General features: G+C 36.2%; 1 protein-coding gene across 1 annotated transcript; it reads right to left on the bottom strand.

Moving 5' to 3' along the window:
* Positions 1-317: 317 nt before the first annotated feature.
* Positions 318-9,416, bottom strand: LOC149780936 (uncharacterized). Its single transcript, XM_089938037.1, has 2 exons — positions 8,910-9,416; positions 318-1,752 (listed from the first exon to the last, which is right to left on the bottom strand). The coding sequence occupies exons 1-2, from the start codon at positions 9,164-9,166 to the stop codon at positions 684-686; spliced, it is 1,326 nt and encodes a 441-aa protein (XP_089794163.1). The 5' UTR covers positions 9,167-9,416; the 3' UTR covers positions 318-683.
* Positions 9,417-21,339: the final 11,923 nt, after the last annotated feature.

Raw genomic sequence — 21,339 nt, 5'->3', positions numbered from 1 at the left:
AATGTTTTGAACTCTGTTCAATTAATTAAAATATCTCATTTGAAAGCTGACAAAACTCATTTAAAAGCGAAAACTAAAGTAGTTTCAAAGAGAGCGAATACCATTCCAGCAACTGCTTTTCTTTTAACCTTAACTATTGGATTCTTGTACACAAAACACTCGAGTGTATTGTACCAGAGAGCTTTTCATTTTTGTGGAGGTTAATTTATTACTGCGAGGTAAAATAGCAAAAATGAACTTGCGTCATTATCTTGATGCCATTAGAGGTAAAACTAGACAGATTGAAATAAAATGAATAATAAATGAAAATAATTAAACAGTTTTAAATTTCAATTTATTATATTCGCCATCAAAAAGAAATCGTTTGAAAGACATTAAGGTCACATTTTCGACCATTCATGTAGGCAGTGAATCTCTGTGGTCTCACCTTGTTCTTGAAAGTCACAATAATCTAGTATAAAAAAGCTATGGACGGTAGTCCTTGGAACAAATTCTAGTATAATTTGTATCTCGATCAAATAAATTAAAAGGGAACAGTTTTCTCACTTTTCATATAATGCTGTAATATAAGGAATGTTTAGTTATACCTCAGAAGTTTGCAGTATCACATATGTTTATCACATTCTAATGTCACTGCCGTATGTTTTGTTGTTGCTACAAGAACAACAGCACTAATATATGTGCTATGACCCTATACCAGAATCTTCATTGGACCTAATAAAAACTGTCGTTGAGGAAGATGAACCTGAACTATCACTGACTCGAAGAGGTAAATGAGAACAAGACACTGTTTCAGAATAAGGCTGATATCCGAATGAATGATGTACATCCCCCGACACTTGGAGTGTTCCTTCCTGTACGTCACTTCCGTTAGAAGATGAATCTGCATCTACAAATTTTGTGTCGCTCAAAGCACTTTCAGCCAAAAGTTGTAGATTTTCCTTCGGAAATTCCTTTCTATTATTAAGATTATGTTTTTCTTCGTCTGAAAAGTTGTTGAAAATATTTCTGTTTTCAAATGCTCTCAGATAACCTAGATTGTTCCTGGCCATTGGCAAATCAAATCTGTCAAAGGTTCTTCGGGGAGATATCGTTGAGCATGCACGTGTATCCTGACGTAATTCTATATCACAGTCTTGTCCCGCTTTCTGTTTGAAAAATACTTTTAGAAACCTTTGAATGGTTGTCAAAATTAGCCATACATTGATAACTGAGAAGAAAATAATACTTAAAAAGAATACCGTTAAAGGAGCGTAGTCCATTTTGAAAGGCGATTGGTGGAACATGGCTATCACAAGAAATATTACTGGCAGAATTCCTCGGAAGACTATCGTAACAGCACAGTTCGACAGTGTTAATCGCTTATAATGAATATTGTTGGTTCGTTTAATTCCCTTCATTAATTTTCCCATTTCATCAAATATGTTGTTCAGTTCCATCACAATACCTATAAATCCCAGAAGAACATTTTGTCTGTAAGCTAGAAAGAGCGTGTAGCAGACAACAGTGACCACATGATGCACTGTATCCGCACGAAACTTCAGTCTTTCTAAATGTTGAAGAAGAAACAGGTTCTGAATGATCATATATAAATACCGACCTATATTTACTCCAAATATGGATCCAATAAATCTACTTCGAAAACCCTGGACGTCATAGACATTTTGGAAAGGATCTTGAACGACGTCCATGGAACAAATAGCAACAATACTGCATATGATTAACAACCAGGCTACGAATTGCTCTGTCAGTCTGAAAAAGAAGGATGAAATATTTTACTTAGTGTAAACCTAGTTATATGGTAACATTTCAGTTTGTTTGCTCATTAAAATAAAAGATCTCGATCTCTTTCCCGATAGATCTATAGCCAATCTGTGGGGCTTGCAGTTGCAAATTCACGGAAGAAAACTCTTCACTTTTAGATTGCAGGGTAAACACACATCAGCTGCAGTAGAGACGTTAGGTGAGTGAGAAATCTACATATTTCACGCAGGAACGGGGTACTCAGTTAATATTCTGGTGCAAGGACGGAATAGAACTCCTCCGCTCGCGTTTCTTACTCCTCCGTCTATGGTTGGTAATGAGTCTAAATATTTTGTTACTATCAAAGTATATTCCAAGTCCGTGAACGTCTTTTCTCCAACTTGTATCAAAATTTGTTGTGATCTTAGTTTTGAAATACATTCATATTTTAAAGAAAATACTGAATGAGGCATTTATTTATTTATTTAAATTATTTATTTATTCATTGATTCAAAACTAAGCACAGTTAAACCTTTAAATGCTGCTTCGGAATAAACAAAACGTAAAAACCAGCCTTTAAAAATTAACCTACATCGTTCAATATAGAGAACACACACAGAGACAAATCGCCTCAGAGGTACCGTGCATATAGAACCTTTTAAAGATCGGAAAAGACCATTCAGTGAAACAAAACATCATAGTGTGAAATTTCTCTACGATATAAGCAAAACATCTATCTATCCCCTCGCCTCTCAAAGAAGAGGGAAATATTTTGGTACAGTCCATATATATTATTTGATTTAATTTAATTGTCTGTAAGTTTTAAAATCTTGTTATTTTTAATGTCATTACCTGTCAAAGTAATGTAATCTTGTTTATTTGATTTGGCGTTATTTTCCAGAGAAGTCAGTGTGGCCTGCGGCTTTTCACAAATACCTAATAATAGAAACACTGTTTCTATTTTTAATATAGTTTTCGACCTTCATTCAGAAATCACTGAGACAAGAAAAAAAAAATTTTTATTTTTATTTTGTTTTCTAAGTAAAATGATTGGCTTTTATTATGGTCATACTGGGAGCACGTGATTTTAAATTGTAAACAGTCCTATTTCGCAATTCTGTGTTTTCCTAAATTGCGCAGTAGTTAGATTTATTACTAATGTTTAGAGAGATATTTCTCAGTTTCGGCTTTTACCTTTACACTGGAAAGTGCTTGTTTGTTACCAGTTTGGAGTTATATTTTAATTTTTATTCAATTTATTTGGATTCTCAAGATTAATTCTTTTTCCTGGAAATATTTGAGTGTTCAAACAGAATTCTTGGACAAAGACATTTATTTAAATTTTATTCAGAAATTCAAACACTGGAATATTGTTTGTGAATCAACAAAGAACTGTACACATAACAGCACAATACTAGATACAGTATTACAGTATACGTCATCACGTTCCATTTTGGAATTTTCGTCGGGACTCGAACTTGAATTCGTTAGAACATTTCATTACTAGGACTTCTAAAATTTGATTCGTGGATTATTCTTAGATTATTTTTGGATTTCATTCTTTAAACCGTATGTTCTTTTATTTTATTTTTTACATTTTACAGTGTTTCTCCAGGGAAATACATTATTTGTTAAATATTTCAAACCTTGTTGTTTTCATTCGTTCTTTAGTTACTGTTTATTAGAGCATAAACACGTATATATACACACACTCCTGTTTTGTGGAACAGTAAGTAATATGTAATTCGTGTATTATGGTACAGTATATAATTATGTAACTCCTGTATTGTGACACAGCCTGTACATATCTAACTCCTGATATGTCAGTTATGCATTTCTGAGAATTTGTATGCGTGATCGATGACTAAATTCCGAGCACATGTCAGACTGGGAATACTTTGTCCTACCCTGTCTGTCTTTTCTACCCCTTCCAACCCAAGAAAAGATTTAACTTAGCCCCTGGGTCATAACATAAAGCATTTTCAAATATAACTGGCATGGAAAGACACATACCCAAAAAAAATTTGCCCCTAGGTCAGATTTTATGATCAATGACCTGCCCAATAAGCTCAAGCTTCGGTATGGAGGCCAAAATTTGTTTTACAAACACATAATTCGACGTTAGAATTGAAACAATAATCAGCAGACGTCAAACATAACTATCTGTCAATAAATTACACATGGAACATTCATTAATTCATCAATTCGCTCATTTCACGTATATATTCCTACTTGAATCAATTACGCTGACATTTGTTACAAGAAACAGGTGTGAGTAATTTAGTGGAAATTGAATATCATGATAAATTTAAAAGGTTTCCACAGAAATGTTGTGAGGTGATCGCAGAGATATTATATATGTAATAGGGTTGGACTGCAATTTAGTCATCGATCACCGTCAGCACAATAATGGCTTTATGGTGTCAGTTGAAAGTAAAGATAAAAAAATGTAAAGAATGGCATATACGAAAGGAAAAGAGTATTAACTAATAGGCTTTGAGCCTCCTAGTCGAATAACGAAATATGTATGTACGTATACATAGTTGCATGTACGTATGTCTATTTATTTAAAACTAATTTTACGCATAAGAAAAACAGAAAAAACATGGGTCATACTTATTACTCATTTAATCGTCTTCTTGAACCTGAACCCGTCGCACAGGTGTTGCGCGTACCTTAAGCGGGTATATAGGTCCGTATTTTGTCGTTGTAAATCTCAAATACAACAACTAAATGTAAAGGTCCGTTTTGAACGGTCTGGCGTTATCGAGTATTAACTGAAGGTAAACAGAATAAATACATGGTGCTTCAGGAGTCTACGGAAAAAAAAGGATTCTTCGTGCCTCAAAACAATTTCATTGTCACTTCCCGGTTCATATAAATTCACTTTTTTGAACTGTGTCCCAATACATAAACTGGAAACAAATACACAAGTGCTTCCTTCAGCGCCACATTGACATAAGTTTTCTACGAATGTATTTGAATCCTTACGAACTACATATATCAGCATTCCACCACAATGACCACTACGACAACGATGATGATGACGACGATGACATTGATAATTTTTAGCGATGGAGGCAATATTAGTGCAGTAGTTCTTTCTGCTGTTATTATTTGTTGTACTCATATAAGATCGCATCACCTGAACAAGTTAACAACGAAAGTACAGTTGGATTTCAAGCTAGATTTCTGGAATGTTTCAGCTTTAAAAGAAAATATACGTGCAGATATCTAACGCCTTCAGTTTACATAAAGGGGAAGAAAATGAAACATCGACTAATTGTTTTCAGACTTTTCCCTCTTGATATCTATCGCACTATGTAAAAACCTACCAAGTCATTTGCGTATGTATGCATATGTGTGTATTACTATAACTGATTATTGCTATGTTGTATTCATATGTGTGTATTGCTATAACTGTGTATTGCTATTGTGTATTCATATGTGTTTCCTATAACCGTGCATTGCTAATGTGTATTCATATGTGTGTATTGCTATAACTCAACAGCATCACACACAGTAAAGCAACAAATAAAATGTGAGAGGATTATTTTTGTTCAACATTGTCCTAATCACCCACAGGGCCGGATTGGGGTGGTGTCCGGGGAGTCCGGAACCTCCCCAGGCTAAACACACGCACTCACACAGACACACGTATACTTACTTGTCACTTGAAGTTTGACCATCGTTTTATTCTTGCGCACATTTACTGGACAGTATGCATTTTGAGTAAATGGACACATAGACATTTGCTTGGGTGCCCTTTCGAGGAAAGTCAGTGCCCTTTTGAAATTTTTAAAACCACCCCTGATCCAGCTCTAGTTATTACTAATATTAGTATATTTTGATTGTAATTGTAAGGCTGATGTAACGTTTATTCTGCATTAACTTATTTTCACTTACATCATAACTGTAATAATAACATTTCCAGGTATCCCGTTCATCAGCTGTTAACAATCTTGGCCTCCTGTGATGCTTTACATTTAACTACACACAGGCAGATAACGATCACTCATGGGAATAGCTGCTAATGGTCTTTGTACGTATAAGTACGCGCCACATAGTTCGTTTTCAAGACGGATTGCAGGAGAGACAAAATGACTTACAACTGGTAGACACGTGCATACATATAGGCCCGGATTGACCAAATGGTCTAAAGACAGGTCACTGCCATCTCAACTCTGTCTGCGTGAGTTGGAGTCTCAGGTTAGGTTAATGTGGGTACGTGAGAAAGTTTGCCAGTAGCTTTTCGTGGGTCGGTGGTTATCCTCCACCATTTATACTGGCCGCCATGTATAGCCTATATTGTGCTGAAAATGGCTTCAAGCTCCACTACACACACACACACACACACACACACACACACACACACACACATACATACATACATACATACACATTTTCAGAATCTAAATGTTCTTGTAATATCCAGACAATGGACACTGTAATGCTGTTCAAATATATTATAGAAGTAATGAGAGAGACCATGTTTAAGGCGATCAGTGATAGGCTGGTAACCAATACCGATGATTTTCATCCCGGAACAAATACAGGAGTGGATTATCATGTGTCTCAACAACCAAGCCTAAATACTTGAAGTGTAACCCCTTGTCCGTAATCGGGTACAGTTCGTGATCAGATTTTGTTGACTTCAGGCGCTTCCTATCAATATGCTACATATATTTTGGTCCTACGAAAAGGTAATACATGCAGATATATACGACTGACGTGAAACATAGATTAGAAGTATAACTAATCGATTAAAAATTTAAAAAATGCAAATTTGGTGTACCGTAACTGTGATTTAGACACTACGTACAGTCTTACTGAATGAGTACTTAACACTTAAATACACGACAAACGTGTGGATTCTATTCTTGATGTAGCGCTTGCAAAGATCTGTGTTCAATGTCATTACGACATTTGTTTGCTGGATAGAGTGTTAATAATATGACTTTTTCCTATATTTAATTTCAAAACGTTTCTGGAATTATGATTTCGACACAACTGCGTTATTCTATTAATTTATTTTCTAAATGAAACAATTTTTATCCCAACAAGAAAAACTGACCGACAGAAACACATTTTTGGATTATTTTCTACTTCCATTTCCTTGAAGCTGAGAAGCATTAATGTCCAAGAAAAAATTCAACCTAAGAAATCTATGACATAATACTGTTTGTGCTTGTTCTTTGGAGTATGCTTGATATGAAACGATTTATTCTTTTTCTTCAGAAGATACAAGAATGTATATAACTGTATATTCCCTGGTGATGTTGGTATTTAATGTCAAGCCTAAACTCCGAGAGGATTGCAACCCGTTGTCCGTATTCTGGTACAGTTCATACAATAAGTGATGAGGTTTTTTCTTGACCTTGGGCTCTGTGGCAACTGGATTAAAGTATCATGCCCAAGGGAACACCACGATAGTCGATCAGAGCTGATTTGATTGCTAGGATTCAAACCTTTACCCTTTCGATCGCGAATCCAGCTGTCTAACCACCTAGTCACCGCGGATCTTTAACATCTGAATGAATTCACACCGTCAGTGGTCTGTAGCCGGTAATAAAGATATCATTGGCAAGTTAAATCGGCCATTTTGTCCCATGAACTGATTTGTTCAAGATCTTCTCTTGACAATCCTAAGTAGTTCAACATAATACAAATTTATGTTAAAACTTGAACTACTTGAATAGATAATTCGACCATGTAGCGAATTATATCAATCAATTAGCTGTTTTATTCTTCCTAGTAGCTCCGATTATTATCGCATATACACTACATTAGCTGCTTTGTTCCTTCATAGCGACTGGCGTTTATCGTTAATTGGCGGGTCATTAGTCTTGTATGTAACAAAGGAAGCGTTTAAATGTTTGTACAATCCCCGAACGCTTATTTCATTTTCAGAAAAAGTTCAATCTCAGTTTCCCTTACCTATATATAACTATATACATGATGACAGATAAGTCTTCAAATAATATACTACTAGACATTGATGAAGGTACAGGAGCAGTTTTCTGAGAATCCCTTAGATTTACCGATAAAAAAAATCTACTTTCAGCAAATCTTCAACTTATTTGTCTCGAAAATCCGAATTCTTTTGAACGTATGTATTTCCTTGAAACTGACTCGGGGAGGTTGGTACACTTTTAGAACCGTGCTTCAAGCAGCAAAACACAAAAGAGGAAAACAAATCGGGGGATAGGGAGTCTTGTAAATTATTGACTAAACTTTATAAGTTTGCAGCTTTTATTTTTGTAGTACTGTAAAGTTGTTTAAATTCGTGATTTCTTGCAGGTGCCCTTTGTATGCTTTCGAGACGTTCACTAACACGCTGTATTTCAGGGTATTGCAAGGGTGTCGTTATTGGACTAAACCTTTTATATGGCAGTCTCCTTTTATACGTTCTATGACGAGTATGCAATTTTCGTACGTGAGGTTCTCACTTGATAAAAAACATTACAAACTCTTTTCTGGGATCGACTTTTTCACTTACGATAGCTCAATATATCCGTTCTCTGTTGAAAAGTCAGACCCTTGAGATATTTGTTAAAATTAGACTTATTACATGTCATAAAGACTACACAGTAGCCAAGTAACTGTGTGTGTGTGTGTGTGTGTGTGTGTGTGTGTGTGTGTGAGAGAGAGAGAGAGAGAGAGAGAGAATGGAATAACACACAGTACGCTGTACTTTCTTGTATACGCTTATGTTCGTGTGCACAGAGAGAGAGAGAGAGAGAGAGAGAGAGAGAGAATAGCAAACAGTATGCCGCATTTTCTTGTATGTGCTTGTATAAATGTCCATACTATGAGTGAACGAGAGAGAGAGAGAGAGATATTAAACCGATCAAAAAAGGGCAGGGTATGAAGAAAAACATTAAAATATTTCTCCAGAGTGAATATAGAAGTATCCCTTCCAATGCACAGATAGATAGATAGATAGATAGATAGATAGATAGATGGATGGATGGATGGATGGATGGATGGATAGATAAATAGATGGATATGTATTGGAAGGAAGGAGCGAATGAATGGAATAAGAGAGACTGAAAATGGGAGTTTACAGTTGGGCTGATGGACACGTATGGAATAAGAGACTGTCATGTAGATAGACTGGTAGGTGGCTGAATAGGTGGTAGGTGTAAAGTATCTACCGTACTTACATTTTTGCGAATAACCAAGGTTTTTCCTCAAATAAATTCCACAGTCTCAAGCATATTCTGACGCTCTTACAATAACTATTTCCTCGGCAAGCCCGTATTATCCTTGGAGCCAGATTAAAGCAGAGGGTACACCAATTGATGGTCAAAGATATCACCAAAATGTCATCAGATGTAAAAGACATCATAAATACTTGACGCGAAATTTGGCGCTCTTCTTTATAGAGACTAAGATAGTCCAGAACGTGCAAGAAATTCATCGAGATCCACTACTAACGGAAGACTAACTTGAAATATATGAAACTACATGTTGTATTGCCTTTCTTCACAAGGAGAAAGCGAATCCTAAAGGAAAACTATTCGATGAAGACAACGATCATTCCATAATCCTTTCCTTTCAACAGTATAAAATGTGCTTGTCTAAATTTCCGTGTTCATGTTACACAGAAACATAAACAGTCTTAACACGTGGATGACAGATGTGAATGTGTCAATTACTCGCTGTTTAAGCGCTGCCTATTATGGACTTCCTGGTTCTATTTTTACTCTGGTAAACAGATGTAGTCACTATAACTTCCTGGTATAGATTTATCCAATCAATATTTGGCATTTAACAGTTGAAATGGTGATCTGTTACGACCAGAATAAGGCAGTTTGGTGGAATACTTAAACAAGTTCCTTGTTATACATTACATAGACATTACAGGTTCGTGTTATTACACTCTAGAGCCACAAGTGTTGACTCCGAATCTTGGTCTGGCTATGATCTCCCCATAGCAAAATGCATGCCAGTGTTCATGTAGGCGCCTTTACTCCGTTTAAATTAAACCTTAAATCTTGTTCTAAAATTTATAATAATAATAAAAAGAATAAGAATATACCCTATTTAGTATTTCAGGCTACCAAATAATATACTAGTAAATATAATGTGCGCCATGGTGTAAAGAAGATAAATTTAATACTTACAGAGTAAAACAAAAGTATATTCAGTACTGATTGTTGATTATTTTGCACCTTAAATGTCATAAAAAAAGGTTGTCGATCGCTAGGGAATTTTACAATGAGTGACCCGGTACTAAAGTGGGGTAAAAGAAAAGGACGTCTGGTCTAATGAATATAAAATAACAGGGTAGCAAGTTTTTTTGTTTCTTAACACAGCCAGCTTAAATTGTTATATCACAGCTTGCGACATTCAATTCGCTTCGAACTGTTGGTGTTATTGTTATAGTTGTTGTTGTTGTAGGCATAACGCTATTTTCAGCACATGATATGCTATACATGGTGGTGAGTATATCTGCTGGAGGAACAGCAACCGACGCTCGGAAAGCTAATGGCAAGCTTTCGCAGTATTTGTACAGGCTTACACCTTTCCGTTAAATGTCAACGTACTTCAATGTTGATTTTGCCGATCGCATTTCTCAGGGCGTGTATTTAATGACCTTCTAAGGAATATGGATGTAGGCAGGGACGGCGCAGTGGGGGGGGGGGGCATTTGGAGGGGGGATGGAGGAGCTTTTGATTAGTTTTAGTTAAACTTCTCATAGTATTTCACTTCATCTTAGTGTAACGAGGGCAATTATTGACAAAACATACATTTGAGAGGGAGGAGATTGGCAACTGACATAAAACTGTTCTCTGTGGCAAAGTAAGGTTTCCACTGAAGAACATTGACTCCAGTCATGTCGAATCCTCGAATCGCCACTGAAGTCAGTACTGAGCGCCTGCATGCCATAATTTGAGATGGCGGCAAAGTTAAAATCAAAGGGATATGTTAATGTACTGCGCAATATTGGTGGTGTTTTTTTTTACAACAAAACTTTCACCCTTCCTGCGGACGCCCACGTATGAGTAGTACACGCACCTTACGCTACGGAAATATGTACCCCCCCCCCCCACCTTCTATTGTCGTCTTACATTAACTCTCCTCTAGCAATTCAGTTAAGAGCAGCCGGTACTAATGCCAGAGTGTATGTGTGTGTGATTTGGGCTTTTGAGGTAGCATTAACAAATTTTTCAGTCATATCGCTACGATATCTGTGGTGTGGCAGTTCATAGTGATGTCTAGGACTGTAGCATCATGTCCCACCCAGTCACATTATCCTGACACCAGGCCGACCAGTCCTAACACTAACCTCTTAATGCTGAGCGCCAAGCGAGGCAGCTGCAAGTACCGTTTCTAAAAGTCTTTGATATGACTCGGTTCGAACCCTGGACCTTCCGCATCCGAGGCGGACGCTCTAACCACTTAGGCCACCTAATGCAAGTGGCCCCATATCCTGCGGTATGTCGGTAGTACCGCATCCCATTGGTGTCGAGTAAGGTCAATAGGCTGGACTAACAATCGGAAATAAATTCGGAAGACATGGTAGACTAGAGGAAAAAATGATGTAACTTAGGTCGCACTCTCGCCTAACGTTCTGGATAGATATGACTAATCTTCGGCCAGGAGGCAGCCACCAGTATTTTGCTCATTAGGGTCCCTCAGAGCGGGAAGCCTCCTCGAGGGCACGAGAGACTAAGTTTGAGATAGAGTTTAGCTGTGGCCCTCAGCGAGGACCCAGTTCTGATCGAGCTTGTAAGCCTTAGCGAGCTGACGGCTGATGGTACACTACCCAGCCAGAGAGAAAAGACCACACACGAGTGACATGCCTTCCAGAGACGTTGCAAGATGGACAGCCGCTAAGACAGCAAGCACATCCACACCTGCGATCCAGACACATATGACAACATTGCTCGACGCTGCCGACATACGGTCAGAAATATTGAGCATCGTTGTTCAATCTCTGTCCAGAGCTATTCTTCATTGTCGCCGATCTTTGTCAGGCGGGAGCTATTTTGTGGGTTACAAAGGGAAAAGCGGGACACATCACAAAGAGATCTCTAGACACGTCCCATAAGTCCTATTTAAATCGCTCACGTGACCTGTTCTATAAGCAGTCGGACACTAAACCTAAAGTCTAATAAATTAGTTGCGATTGGACGATGACGATGGCCGATATATTGAAAAATGAATTTCAATAAACACGGTGTACTTGGCGTCAACGTTAACTTAGCGCAAGTGCCTTCGGAGGCCAAAGATGTTAGTCAGCGCCATGGCGAAGTTTCTGTTGGGGCCGTTCACCATTCCCCGAGGCATCCAAAAACACATGCTTGTTCCTCATGGGACAATGGCTACATATAGTATCCCATGTGCACACCGCGTTTCTAATTTGACGTGTTGATGCTGGTCGTACCGAACGTCTTTGATGGTATCACATAGTCACACCGAGTCTTTAGTTTGGTAGTAGTTAGCTATCCACATCCCTCTATGACCACCACTGCTTCTACCGCCCCTCCCCCTCCCCACATGAACACAGCTCTTACAAGCGACATTGTGGCCGCCATCCCCTCCTATACCCCCACATACTCCCAGATATATCAAACACGTTGCTGCGCTTTGAAATAATAAAAATAAGTGAGGTTGAGGAAACCTTGCAGGTGGTTTGGAGTCAAACATGACCTACTACTATGTAAGCTGCTGATGCAAGCTGAGGCCACAGTCCCAGATGTTTTGCAAGAAAACTCCTCTTTACACCTACTGGCATCAAGGTAATAAATAGTACATATACATTTTTAAGTGATAGCTTACTGAAGTCTCGTATCAACTCGATGATCATTATATGTCAGTATATAAAACTCTCTCTCTCTCATCTGGATATGCCTCGTTTGGAGAAAGACAGATAGAGCATTGAATGGATGGATGGATAGGTAGGTGGCTGATGGACGGACAGACAGATTGATTGATTGATTGATTGATTGATATTAAGAAAGAAAGGATATATATATATATATATATATATATATATATATATATATATATATATATATTATTTCACTTGTTTCTTAGTGTTGATTTATTGTTGATGTAATTCTTATAAAGACTCTGTAATTTGAAAATACAAGCATCTAGTAAGGTAAAGTAGCTATAAACTTGTCCCCGCATGATTATAAAATAAATTTACTGAGATAGTTCTATCCATATATTTGCAACTATCGGCCTATCAACGGCTTTTTCGTCCTACATTATTACAGGACTCTTACATATCACTCAACAACTTATGTCTCTTATTATCAGTGTATTTGAACTTTGACATCTTTCCACACGTCTTTCTATCGACTCATCTCATCAAGAAAATATTTAATCAGTTAAATGCATCTATATTTATCCTTAGAAAATATTCCGTTTTATATCAGCAGAAAGTAGTGGCGACAGACCGATAGTACAAAATAAGCAACAGAGAGTGGTAATATGGGCTTTAACTTGAACTACATAATATAGTCATTTTTCATGATAGCTGTCAGTCATTATGTTGTGTTATGCTAACATAAATATAGATCCTTATGTAAAAATATGTGTTACCTTTCCACAAAAATAAGACCCTACTGTTTCCACATAAATATTCTTGAAATAGACAATACGTAGTAATTAATGACACAAAACACATTTGCATTAAAACGTTATTAGGAAATAAAGAATTAACTGACGATTATTTTGTTTCCAAACGAAAAAGCTGCTAAAGGAATTCTTTCCATGACGTATGATACAGATGGTAACTACAGCACGCATATACTTAACGTCGTTCAGAAACACGCGTGTTTACACACACACACACACACACACACACAGATAAGCTAGTCTCTAGTTAGCCTGAGCGCTTTCGACTCTTTAATGAGTCTTTTACAAAGGCAAATACAAAACTTAGACAAGACAAACAAATAAAACAATAAAACGGTTATGTTTGCGAAACTTTACATGGCTGTTTCTACAGGAATTCAACCTTTTAACTCTAGTATGTGTCAACTAGTATATTTCAGCTTGTTGCTGATACTGGAAAATATTTGTATTGAGGTGGCAGGGTCCAGTTTCGTATATTGGCCCCTGGCAAATTTCTTAACTTCAGGCTATGGTGTGACTTTTTCAGCTATTATTGTTTACTATTTATAGATATGGACATATTTGTGAACTAGGTGTTTTGGGCTTGTGTTGTTCTTGAAATTGATGTCAGGCATGTACACCTTCCATAGTTGCTCTGCAGTATGTTGATGGTGAAATACCAATAGTTGGCTAGGAAGAAGAGCTAGCCTCCCATAGCAGTAGACACGTGGGTTCAAGGCAAGCCGAGTATCTCAAAAACGGCTTGGATGACAACTATTCTGAATTGCATCAAACTATTTAGTAGACAATGTTTTTCAAAATTTTCATCCAGGGAAAGGGCTTGCGTTTGCACTGTGAGCACTACATGCTGTCAAAAATGGCATTTGGATGTGAAAAATGCAGGTATAAAATAGGGGTTGGGGTGCATGATCCTCTTCTGCTGTGAACTGCCATCGACTTCTCTGGTCAAGTGAATACTATTCTTATGCTTTGTTTTAATATAGGTATCTAAAAATATGGACCTTTTTGACCTCACTTGTGTATTTGATTTTTTATGATTTTTTATACTAGGTCGCTGATTGCGGCATTAAATTTGTACATAAAAACTGGACCCTGCCCCCTGACCAAGAAATTGACGAGCCATTACGACAGCTGTTATTTTATGTAAATTTATGTAAGCGCAGATTATATCCCGGATATTTCATTGTTAAAGTAGGCATAGGCTCTTAAGCAAATTTAGAGAAATATTTAAAAGAAAATGTGTCGGCTGCAAAATATCTGTAAAGATCAACCGGAGAAAGCACCCTCCAAAAAAAAAAGATAATTGTATTTGTGCATGGTTGTCTTTGTCTAGTCTGCTTGGTTTAAACCGCTTGGTTTCACGGTCCTAAGGCGGCGTATTCAGTAAAATTCCTTTTCTTTCCAGGTTTGGAAACTCCACATGGGGTTGTGAGCAATTGCAATAAGTGTTATATCAATAAAAGTGTGGCCAGAGGAGAAGTGTACAGCTTCTTTGTCATCCAATCAGATCTATGAAGGTTGATCTTTTTGTGTAGCTTTACAGTTTCTCCGACATGCTGAAGGCTACGGATCTTACATGTGATGAGATAAATGACATTCTGTGTGTGTGTGTGTGTGTGTGTGTGTGTGTGTGTGTGTGTGTACATACATAGGTGTATGTACATACATAGGTGTGTGTGTGTGTGTACATACATAGGTGTCAGTTTGAATTTATAATTAAAATTTGATGTATATACATTACATTTAATAATATAAATCCTATTGGTTTGTGTATATAGCTGGGTTTTACCTAATGGAAGAATAGTGGAAAAGAAAACGGAAGAGGAAGTTTGATAAGGACAATCAAAATGAATAGGATTAATAGTCAATGGCAAGACTAATCAAACGAGCTGAGAATTAATCTGTATACATTAAACGTGTAAGTGGAGATTCATAGAAAGACCCAATAAAAATATTAGAGAAGAAATATATATGTCTCAAAAAAGTGCACAGAGATATCAAATAATAGGATCCGCTTTGAATGCCTTTAATACAGTTAAATAACGAAGCTTGCAAAATTTCAAAACAAGCGATACATATTATGAAAACCAACAGAGCAGAAAAGGATAAATCAAAAAGTAAAGTATATGTTTGCAATAATATGTATGCCCCAAACCAAAACTAGTAAGCCTGATAAAGTTCAGAAAGGTAGAAAAAGTTGAAACATATGGTATATTGGTGTGAACAATTATTCAAGTCACATACATAGTGGTGTTTGCCTAATTGTGCTCAATTGACTTTCGACCAATAAAAATTCGGGTACGAAAAGATTAAAAAAATGTCTGTCAGAAGGGAACATCGCTGAAATTGCAGGAATATATAATTAGGTCATCTGTAAAAGTATACTAGTATACTATGAAACTTTTCCTTGTATCTGCCGAGTTGGCTTTGCGAAATTTTGCCAACAAGCTTTATGAACTCAGAAACGGTTGTACGGACTCCAGTGTATACAGGTGTACGGATGAACGTGACCAAATCAAGCAGTAGGTATACAAAATTTCCAATCGTTTGCTGTTTGGGGGATCTTTGGTTTTTTTTGGGTGTGTGTGTGTGCTTCTTATGGAGATGGCTTTTTAGTGGTGACACTCAAATTTTAAAATCAATTGTTCTGGAGGGGCGGGGTAAGCAATTACCTGCAAAAGAAGAAATAAAAAAATCTTCTAAATTCAGTAATTGCTGTGAAATGCAGAAAGAAGGAACCTGCTGAGAGACATTCTAAAATTAAATAGCAAAACTACCTGTTCATGACGTCATTTCAGTTTTCTTTCAATCTTTTCATTTTTCAAGAAGTGGTTGGATCTTTTTCTTATTCCTGTAATACATGCTTTATTTAATATGGAACTTGATTAATGTTGCCTGCTTTATTTAATATAAAAATATGATATAGCGTTACATGCTTTATTTAATATAGAACATGATTAATGTTACCAGTATATTTACAGATCAAAGTCAGATAAATAATACAACCGAAACAGGAAAATGTTAGCCACATCTAAGTAATTACTCATCAGCTTAAAATCTATAACGTGCAATATTTTTTCGGACAAGATTATACACGAATAAACAGTCATCGCGTCAACTCGCTCAGTAAAATCCCCTGATAATGCCGTCCTTTTTTCCATTCCGGGCCCATAGCATGTTCAAGCTTATTAAAACAGTCTTCTTGATAGAGACATATAAACGTATGTTAACGGAAGTATCGGTTAGGAAATTAATGACTTTGTCACACTTCACAACAAGAAAGTCCAATAGACTATTTCTAGGTCTGATGACATATTATGATAATAACACAAAACACTTCCTGCAAAGGTGCGAGATATTTTGACAGCGACACCTCAAATAAGCTTATTGGATTGGTTCGAACCATATCAGTGGTGTTGACTCATATTGACCCATTTTGTCATAATTTCGTACCAGAGGACGTGAGTACAAATGATAATAAATTGGGATTTGGATGTAATGAAAATGAAACAAGGAAGGATAAAACAAATGAAAACAAATAATATTGTTCAAGATAAGAAAAGACAAGTTTATGATCATGCTTGACGACAAATTAACATACTTGAGACATGCCAGCAGAAGAAAGACCGACATATCCTGGTAATATAACTATGTTCAGTAGTTACTACAAGAATTACAGGAACTCGTCTCATCCTATGAATTTGCAATTCCATATGTTAACACCAATTTATTATTGCTTTGGAATTTTTGACTAATAATTCATTATAAAGCTGATATCAATATCCGGGCCTGCACAGCAACACAATTTGTATTTAATGACAAATCAATCCAAGCATAATGCCGTGGCCAAGCTAGGGTTTTGAATCAAGACAAATGTCCTCTCAGTTGAGCAACGATATTATTCAAGATGACCTGCTTGAAAAAATAAATCAAGAAGAAACCTGAAGACAAAGAAAAGCGCAACGAAGTATTCCAGCAAAAAAGGGTGGGGGGTGGGTAAAACAAATTTGTGGAGCTAATTCATATCTAAAATAGTCTCATATTACGTCAATAGACGACAAATGACCAGTTCATTACGTATTTTAATAATAAATATCAAGTTCTTAAGTTAAGCAGTCAGTTTGTCGTAAGGGATATATTCTGAAATGCTACCGAAATGCATGTTACTCTGTATTCCATGATAATATAAATAACGAACGTAACAGTTTTCTATAAATACATTATAGCAAATATAATAAGACTGAATCATCGAAGGTTGGTAGAAATGCAAAATAACGTAACTGAGGATTTTTAATGATTGCAAAGAGTCATTCACAAGAAAAAGAAATATTCGACTCTATTTTAAAGACAACATTAATGAAAAAGAGTGATATGAAAATGCATTTGACAGGTACGGTAATATTCGCTTTCAAACTAGGTCAGCTAGTATACTCTCCTATTGCACGTTGTGATAGTTGCTTGGCTTCCGAATATATAACTGGCTTCATAACATCGGGGTAGATTTAAACCAAACACGTCTGTGCGGAAGCATTTATATTCTAACTTCCTCTTTCAATGACTTCTAACTTTTATTTTAGTACCATAATTACCAATAAATGTAACTGAGCACTCTCTACACATAGCCGTAACATTCATTTATAACCCGCTTTTTGGTTTGTGGAAACATTTGGTTTACTCAGACATCACCCACATTTTTGTATTAAATTTTCTGTGTAACTATGTCTGAATTACTTACAATAAAACCAACAAAATAGAATAAAATAATGGTTTGCATTCTGTGAATTAACTTCCTACCACCACCACCACCACTCGATCTAAAAAGTAAATGTAATTAAAGGAGCTAAATTGATAAGTACGGTGTACAACACTTCCTCGAAATGAACAAGTGTCGAATTTTTATTTGCTAGCAACAAGGGTGTCATTTAAAGTACATTTTAGGACATAAGTTTTGGAAAGAAGTTTCGTTGAGCATAATTCGGATCCAGTCATTGGTTGTTATTATTAGTGTTGTTTTGATTTATCACACATGAATTCATTGTTTGCTTGTAGTCAGTGCTATAGTGTGCGGGTCATTTGACATCGACACATCTTTAAATATACATGTATATGCAAATACAAATAATTATTGAATTAGGACTCCAATCAAATTAGATCAAATCTAAAAGCTCGTTTAGAAACACAAAGGCGGCTTTAAATTTACATGATTTCACCACTTACATGTACCTGCTGACTGAAAAAAAAGTACTTGTGTATTTAGAAGAAACAGCTACTTAAACAGAACATAAACGCTTAGGTTCAAGTAGATTTAAAAAAAGATATTCGAGTGTTAACTGGAAGGGACACAATAGTGAATTAAACTCCTTTGAGACGATTTTTTTGGGGTTTTCTGCTCTTATGCAAGTAAGAGAACGTCTGGCGTTTTAAGGTAACATGTTCTGAAATCTACCTGATGTAAATAGCATAAATATGTATGTATGTATGTATGTATGTATGTATGAATAAGGATGGTTGATTTAATGACAATTTCTTCATTGTGCAAAAGGTAACCAACCATGGTTGATTTAATGATTTTATGCAAGTAAGAGAACGTCCGGCGTTTTAAGGTAACATGTTCTGAAATCTACCTGATGTAAATAGCATAAATATGATGTATGTATGTATGTATGTATGTATGTATGTATGTATGTATGTATGAATAAGGATGGTTGATTTAATGACAATTTCTTCATTGTGCAAAAGGTAACCAACCATAGCAACGTTTATGCTTGGTGCACGCATTCGATTGCGAAATTAAATAAGGAAAAAAAAAAGGTTAAAACAGAACGGTGAAAGGGAAGAGATGAACAGTGTCCAAATTGTACATACAGCCTATGAATAACAAACCAATGAGATTTAATATCCTGATTGCAAAATTATAGATGCATACATTTCTGTTGACATGTACAAGTATTTAAAGGTGGGTACACACGTGTCCTAACAGTGGCTAACAAAAGTCTTTTCAAACATTTTAGTCATCCATCACCCATTTTGATAAATGTTTCATGCCCTGGCACCTCACATGCTCTACGAATCACACTTAATTTCCTGGTAGACTCAGGCAATAGTTTTGCCTTTTCGATATATTTTATTTTATTCTGTGTTTATGAAATGAAAGAACCTAACATTAAGACGTAATGGACGCAATGGAGAAAAAAAGTACAACTTAGCGAAAATTTGCATAAAGAACTTCAAAACAATGCAAAGTTTCTTTGCCAGAAAAAAATATTATAAAACTAAAAAAGAAAGGTCTTAGTGAAGCTACAAAACAAAATATTGCAATCTAAATTTAAAAAAAAAGAAATGCAAGTGCAACGTTTGGTGTTATATAGGTTAATCAAACCTACATGTACACATACACTCAAGGATTTTGCTGTTATAGTTGTTGTTTTTGTTGGTTTCCACGGTACTTTTAACACGTTATTGGCTATGACATTCACAGTAAATGGGAGCTATGTGCCTTTCCTTAAAGGACACAGAAGCAACCAACTTGGGCTGACTTGGGATGTTATCGAATCTGCGACACCTAGAGTTCTAATCAGACTACTTACCGAGAGAATGTGGTTCCAATACTAAATAAAACAGAACACAGAAGTAGTAAGGATGAATAATTATGATACAAGAGCATTAAAAATCAACATTAAAAATCACTAGACCAATACTAGTTCGAGGCAGTCTGGAAAAAAATAATATTACTAGGCCTTTAAGACTGATGTACAAGTAAATATAGTGTTGCATTTCAGGTATTGCTTTTGGCTGATTATTCGTTTGTTTCACATGTGATTGAGAAATTACTTTCTTCGGGATATAGTAAGGCATTATTTCACTAAATAATTATGCTTAGTTTGCTATAGTGCATGGTGTCAACCTTTAGCAAGTTTGTAAAATTGTTTCAGTATTTAATGTAGCTGTATGCAAGACACGTTTGCAGCACATGTTACTGTCTCTCTATTTCAAGCTATGATTCAGAGAATCAAAAATATGAAATGATCTTGCGAAAATTGATTTGAAATCTTGATAAAATAAATGTTATAGTACTGTTTTTGAACTCAGAAACCTGACTGATCTAAGAGATTGTACACAGTGGCCCAAATATAGTTATATTAAAATATAGTAGTCCGTAAGGAACAAACCTTGTCATATTTTAAGTGAACAGGTATTTTTCCCATTTTTTAGAACTGTTAAATATTTAAACTAGCACATAAATAGCTATAATAATTATGGAATGTACTTCATATATGCTGAACGATATTCAACGAGGCTTTGCTGATTTCGGTTGAATTAGACATCTGCATAAAGGCATAAATTCGATAAGCAAAGAGGCGCTGTACTACAAAATTCGTATCAATGAAACCTGGTTAAGACCTTGGGCTAACCCGGTGGTCTTTTCGATACTAGGATATCCTGCTCAAATAGCGATGCAGACCATAGGTGAGGGGCTAAGGAGTGACACAAGTCTCATCTACTTGGCCTGAGGCTAAAGACAGGCGACATATCGAGTACATCATCACTAATAAGGAATTAGAGACTGGCCAAGAAAAAGCGGGAGAATATAAAACAAGCATGTTTCTTATAACGTAACGGAATTACCTATTTTTAACGTTTCAGTATTGCAGTATCAGCAAATGAGCTGAAACATGTGCAGGAACCTGAACTCGTGGAAGTTACAGAATGGATTGCAAACAAAAGAACACATTAAGAGGATAAAATATATGCGCCAAAAGCAGTTATCTAAAGGCAATAGATGTTCATGTTCCAGTTAATACTCGAATGTCTTTTATTTTTATTCTACCCGATGCTTGTTTGATGTATCGAAAATAATGTGGAAAGATATTAAGGTCAAGTTAAAACAAATTGCTGCATCAAAGGCTGCCACAACCATCGTAAACGTCAGAGCTGTGACTCGATTAAGGGTGAACATTAAGGCAAAAGTAAGAATTGGAGCTAGGTTGCTGCCCTCGT

This window comes from Sinohyriopsis cumingii, chromosome 16 (genome assembly GCF_028554795.1).
Source record: "Sinohyriopsis cumingii isolate HCF-2022 chromosome 16, ASM2855479v2, whole genome shotgun sequence".
Lineage (NCBI taxonomy): Eukaryota > Metazoa > Mollusca > Bivalvia > Unionida > Unionidae > Sinohyriopsis > Sinohyriopsis cumingii.
The sequence above is the reverse complement of the archived record's forward strand: the minus strand, read 5'-3'. Positions and strand labels throughout refer to the sequence as shown.

Excerpts from the sequence above, each read along its gene's own strand:
- LOC149780936 (XM_089938037.1), bottom strand. The coding sequence starts at position 9,166 with ATGAATTTCTTGCACGTTCTGGACTATCTTAGTCTCTATAAAGAAGAG. Across the intron at positions 1,753-8,909 it reads CCTTGGTTATTCGCAAAAAT|ACTGACAGAGCAATTCGTAG; the intron begins GTAAGTACGGTA and ends CTTCTTTTTCAG.